Source organism: Leptidea sinapis, chromosome 22, assembly GCF_905404315.1.
Source record: "Leptidea sinapis chromosome 22, ilLepSina1.1, whole genome shotgun sequence".
In the NCBI taxonomy this organism is placed as follows: domain Eukaryota; kingdom Metazoa; phylum Arthropoda; class Insecta; order Lepidoptera; family Pieridae; genus Leptidea; species Leptidea sinapis.
Window position 1 is genome coordinate 123,317 of NC_066286.1, and position 6,000 is coordinate 129,316.

General features: G+C 34.8%; 1 protein-coding gene across 1 annotated transcript in view; it reads left to right on the plus strand.

The window, feature by feature from the left end:
* The window catches only part of LOC126970924 (serine protease inhibitor dipetalogastin), a 91,063-nt gene extending 85,744 nt beyond the window's left edge, over positions 1-5,319 (plus strand). The window contains exons 11-12 of the mRNA XM_050817057.1: positions 96-254; positions 1,947-5,319. Coding sequence (XP_050673014.1) covers positions 96-254; positions 1,947-2,025 — 238 coding nt within the window. The 3' untranslated portion in view covers positions 2,026-5,319. The remainder of the gene's footprint in view (positions 1-95; positions 255-1,946) is intronic.
* The last annotated feature ends 681 nt before the right edge of the window (positions 5,320-6,000 follow it).

Here is a 6,000-nt window from a genome sequence, read left to right on the forward strand (position 1 = left end):
ACATACGTTCATTATTTATGAGAACTTAGCTAAGCATTAACCGTGCACAAAATGTCCATTGAATGTGGTTAAAATATGACAATATTAATTTACAGAAAACATGTGTTTGTGGTGCCCCTCAAGAGATGTCTCTCGCGGTTCCAGTACTCTGGGTGCGCTCGTGTCTGTCCCCCAGAATATGATCCAGTTTGTGGCACTGATGATAAGACTTATTCAAACAAATGCTTCCTGGAAATGGAGAATTGTCGATCGAGGTAAGTACTAACTACTATTTATTACTTAAATATTATGTTGCTTTGAACTGAGTGTTTCAGATGTTGGGCCAAGCTAAGTATTTATACGGCGCTTAGAGCCATCCTGGAAGATAAAAATGATCCGAAATTTTACTTAATTACACCTATTTGCTGTGTTATTCATTAACAACATATAAATTATATTATTATGACTATTATACCACCTATTAGTTAATTTTTTGAATTACTATTTGCTACATTCCTGGAGTATTGTGAAACAAATAAGTAATAAGGGTAATAAGTATTAAAACACGAATGTGTGATAATAATATCACATGAGTGTTTTAATACTTAATTATCAACAGTTGCATACAAGACTATATCTACACCCAGAATATGAATCCTCTAAAATATTCTGAAATAGTTAGCTTACTGTTAACATTAAAACAGGCAGTCCTAGTAGTAACCTAATATCATGCATTACTGATTATATACAAATAAACTAAGTATTATACAGGCAGTCCTAGTAGTAACCTAATATCATGCATTACTGATTACATACAAATAAACTAAGTATTAATGAAAAAATTATTTATTTTTGTAGTAATTTTCATTGCAGCCAAAATTGCAGCGTTTAAAATATCTGGCGGTGTGCTGTCAAAACTTGAATCGCTCATTTTTTGTAAACAAAATAATAAAAATATCGAAGAAAAATGGCGGGGATTCGAATAGCCTACTTTTTTTTACGGCGCGCGACGTTCTGGTAGTGTGGAACGCGCGTAAACGAAAATGTTCTTTTTTTGAAATTCATACAGATACCATGGTCGGCTGTCTGTTGAAACTCTTACCGCATGAAGGGTCGAAAAAAAACAAAGGAGTGAAATTCAGTACAACATTACAACACTCGTTTGGATGATGTAATGGTTATTAAGACATTGGGTGTTTTAATGTTGGCAATAAGCTGTTTCACAATCTTTAATAGAGGATTTAAAGCATGGGTGTAGATAAAATATATTACTGACAATGATTGACTTTTTATATGAAAAATAGAATAAGATTATAATAACGTCGGGTTTCCCGACGTATTAGGAACTATTTTTATACTAGTCGCTACATTACGCAACAGATAAAGTTACATATAAAGACGAGGATTTATGTTGACTGCAAATCAAATTCCTGATGAGAAAGATGGACCTAAGCGTTGACGCAGGGTTCATGATTCAGGAGTACTTACATAGAGTAAGAAAGTTTGTATAAAAGAATGAATAGCCAAGCAAATGTCAGAATCGTGGCACATATATTATGTCCGTAACATCTCCGTTATGTTCTGCGTCCCTGGTACTTTGGCGTACCAGTAGTCTTCTTTGCACCGGATCCCGGCTTGATTATGGGTACCACAACGGCGCCTTTTTCCGCTATGAAGCAGTAATGATTAAGCGTTACTGTGTTTCGGTTTAAGGGCGCCGTAGCTAGTGAAATTACTGGGCAAATGAGACTTGACATCTTATGTCTCAAGGTGACAAGCGCAGTTGTAATGCCGTTCAGGATTTTGGGGTTTTTTAATAATCCTGAGCGGTACTGGATTGTAATGGGCAGGGCGTATCAATTACCACCAGCTGAATGTCCTGTTCATCTCGTCCCTAATTTTCATATAATAATTAATTATTTTATGCTAGGAATAAATAATGCAATAATATTATATTTTTTTTACAGAAGTCTCGTCCAAATGAGACATCTTGGAACCTGCGCCGAACCAATTGCTGAAGAACCGAAAAACTATTTATATCGATAAATATTGTTAGTAATTATTAGTGATTTAATCAAATTATATTGATATTTCGCTGTTTCTATTAGTGCCAATTTAACATTCAACTAATGTGTCTTCCAATCTATGTAGATTATTTTATAAGTACAAAAGTGGTTTCGCTTTTTAGGTGTTCAACGTTGCTATGCATAAATTCATCTATCATTGTTTTGTACTCTAGAATGATTCATTTATTTATGATCAACTATTTAGCTCCGTAAATGCCAGAGATAATGAATGTAGTACAACTACAATGCAGTTGCGATGCAACTACATGGCGTATTTTCAGAGACTATGATTCGAAAATTAAATCTTTCGCATAGGCATCATTCTTTTACGATATAGATTAATACTTTCACAGTTAAGTTTTAAATTTGTAATTTAATTTAAAAAGTAATGTAGCATTGATTTTTCATACATAAGATAAGATCTGATAGATTTTGTACGAAGAATAGTAAAATTTTTAACTAACCAGTTTTATTTAATTATTTTCACATCGATAGTTATAAAAATCAAATAGGCTGTGAAAAACAGCTCAGTTCTAAAAACGCGCCATTTTCTGAAAGCGTGCTGAGATAAACATATTAATTAGTTCTCTTGTTTTTTACTAAGTATTAGTCTCACAACTGTATTTAAAAACACCGTGTAATATAAGTGTGTATGGTTTATTGAAAACCCGTCACATAAAAAAATCCTCGACTTCGACTTGGTATTGTTAATGACCGTTTACAATAACCTATTTTCCATCCTAATATCACAATGATGCGATTCTGTTTCGACTGGTATATTACCAGAGCGAAAGTGGATTTAGCATAGCAGTGTTGGTATGCCTTATTGCCTAAACACATGGTAGGATTTGGTAAGGCCGGACCATCCGACGGTTCGGTGGGCGCCTCGCACCATACGTAATAATAACAAGTTTTTGCAATGGACAATGCAATATATCATCGATTATGGTCCGGTACCAGACCGCGTTCGGTAGTTCGGCCGTACCAAATACGATCATGTGTTAGGGCTGTTAGTATACGATAATATTTAACCAGTGATAACTTAGACTTATTTCCATTTTTGAAACGAGAGGCTTATCTTCTTGAGATTTATATTATGTTCGAAAATATGTTTCAAAATAATTGAATATCATAAACTCATAGTAGAATTAGAGCAGTCCTAGTTTCCTCAAATTAAGTACATATTTCTTTTGTCCTTTAAGACTAGTAAAGTTCGCGTTATTACTAAGGTGATTAAAAAGTCGTAAAAAAATCATAGAAAGAGACGTCTTGTCGCTACAATTTGAAATCAAATGAAAATTATCACATTTATTCAACTGGGCCAAAATTGACACTTTCAAATGTAAAAAGTTGTACTTTTTGTCAATTGCCACCACTTCGAAATAGGTTGAGCTTTAATGAGAAGAAGTAGCAAGAAACTCATGCCCACTCTTCTATATCAATGTTTATAGAATTATCAGACAAAGGGATAGGGCTATCCTCCGGAATAACGACAGGAGGGAATGCATATGCATACCAACGCAGCCTATGTCTGCGTTGGTTATGGGGGATTCACGTAAAACCTAAGTGCCTACCCACTAAACACCACCTGAGGTTAGCTTTGGGCAAGTGCCCTCTAAGCCCCTTCAAGAAAAAAGCATACTCCCACCTTAAAGGCCGGCAACGCATTTCTTGACACACCTGTTGTTGCGGATGTCCATGGGCGGTTGCCTCACCTCTCCCCATCCCGTGAGCCTCTTGTCCGTTTGCCCCCTCTCATATAAAAAAAAAAGCCTTCCTCTAAGGCGACCATCCCTTAGGGAGAGAGGGGCGCAAGCGGCACTCCCTTGGGAGTATTCGCTGTCATAATACATTCTCTATTAATTCTGTGAGTTTAAGATATTCCGCGTGAATATTACAAGTATGTTTCTAGGTGATATTTGTGCATTCCAATATGTTTCTATATTAGTACGCCATATTATTGATTACTGAACACAATGCTCATAATTACTGACCTCTGTAACATAATATACGTTAGGATATCATCTCCACCATATGTATGTGTGGCGGTCCTCCACAATGCGTTTTTCAAGGAGCCTTCTTCCACGTACTACAAAGCTGTGGAATGAGCTTCCTTATGCGGTGTTTCCAGGACGATACGACATGGGTACTCCTTCCTCTGGTGTTGCAAGAGAATGTGGGGGGCGGTGATCACTTAACACCAGGTGACCCGTAGTTAGCGAGTTAGTCATACTTGACAATAGCTCCTTAGAATTTTGAATATTAGACCACTAGCTAAGGCATCAAAATTGGTAACACACTATCGAGCTGTCAAATCATGTATATCTATACTAGTATATTCTGGTTGTATTACAAATAAACTTGGCATAAAGTTAAAACTAAGAATTAACCAAGAATATGTGAAATTTGTTAATATATATACAATCGGGACACTGAATTAAATGTGTCCTGATGTTTGTTCCCAATGAACTCCTCAACTAATGAACGGATTTAAATGGGGTGGTGGTGCATGGTCATGGAGTGCCTTTAGTCCAACTTGAGAGATAGGATAGTTTTATTTCGCTGAGATCACTATCAATACAATGATACTTCTGAAGTTTTTCGAATGTTAGGCATTTTGCATATTCTTGGTTTATTCTCAGTTATAACTTTATGCCAATATTATTTAGTCGTAGGTGTGTAAGGCTGTTACTTCCTACGGAACAACAATTCCTGTCTGTATATTATATTTTAGAAGTCAGTAGCTACAGTAAATTTATAAGCAAATGTAATACAGTCTTCGTTCTTCAATCTAAGATAGTTTTAGATTATTTATTTATTACTTTTATTTATTGAATTACTAAGTTGTAAATATTTCTTTTAGTAATAAGTGTGTTCACACCAATGTTATTGCATTTATTAAAACGATCTGTAAGGAAAATTGTTAAATTTATAATTTCGTATTCCATTTTACTATTCTTGTTAAATGCTTGGATGTAGAAACGTCTTTTCGCATTGAAATGAAGCTATTTTAGAAGGAAAAAGGAAGGAACTAAACTTAGCTTTATGATTTCATTTCTCTTACCTTTTTCTTGATAAAAAGGTTATTTATTTTTCTTTCCATGTCACCATCTTTAGTGAATAGTTCTTAATCAAATAATTAGATAATTAATATTTTTAATTTTGCTTCACAATAGTCGAATTTTTCCGCTACAAAATAGTTATATTTCAAATAGACTATATCTTGTAATATTGTACTGAATAATTGAAATATATTATGATTATGAAATATAAATTAGGTGTTTTTTTGTGTTTTTATACCCTCTGAACAATTTATCACGATTTCTGGCCTTTGGCCTGGTATCAGATGGCCAGGTTCAAATCGTATTATTTTGGTAAAAAATATTATCCCACATACATCTTTAATAACCCGACATCCTTGCAAATAATATTCATGTTGTTGAAATTCATTTTTAAAAATTATCCCGAATTCGTTCTCTACTATCCTGAGAATCTTGACAACTTAGATAATTTATATTTCTAGATAGAGACTCTTGCTGCTAGACAACCGATGAAAAGAGTCCAGGTTAATTACTTTAGTGTGCGTAACACGCTTTGTCTTACACTCGCGTTTTGTACGTCAATATGTGTTAGTGTGCCAGTAATGCTCAAAATAGAGGTTAACTCAACCACAATTTTTTCCGACATTTTCACAGCTGTCACAGTGTATCTAGCCATAAAAATGATCTAAGCTTGACAACGATAGCGATATTATTAAACCAAGAAAACTTGCACGGCAACCATCTTGAAACAAAAAGAAACTCATTTAGCCGGCAACTTCAATTACACGTATAAAAATTACAGACAGGTAAAGTTGCAACAGTTAGGTGGATTAATGCTCGACCGTCGGCGAGCCCTAACGTCGGTCAGGCGTAGGGCTAAAACATATTATTATAATCGCGTACAGTCCAGCGCT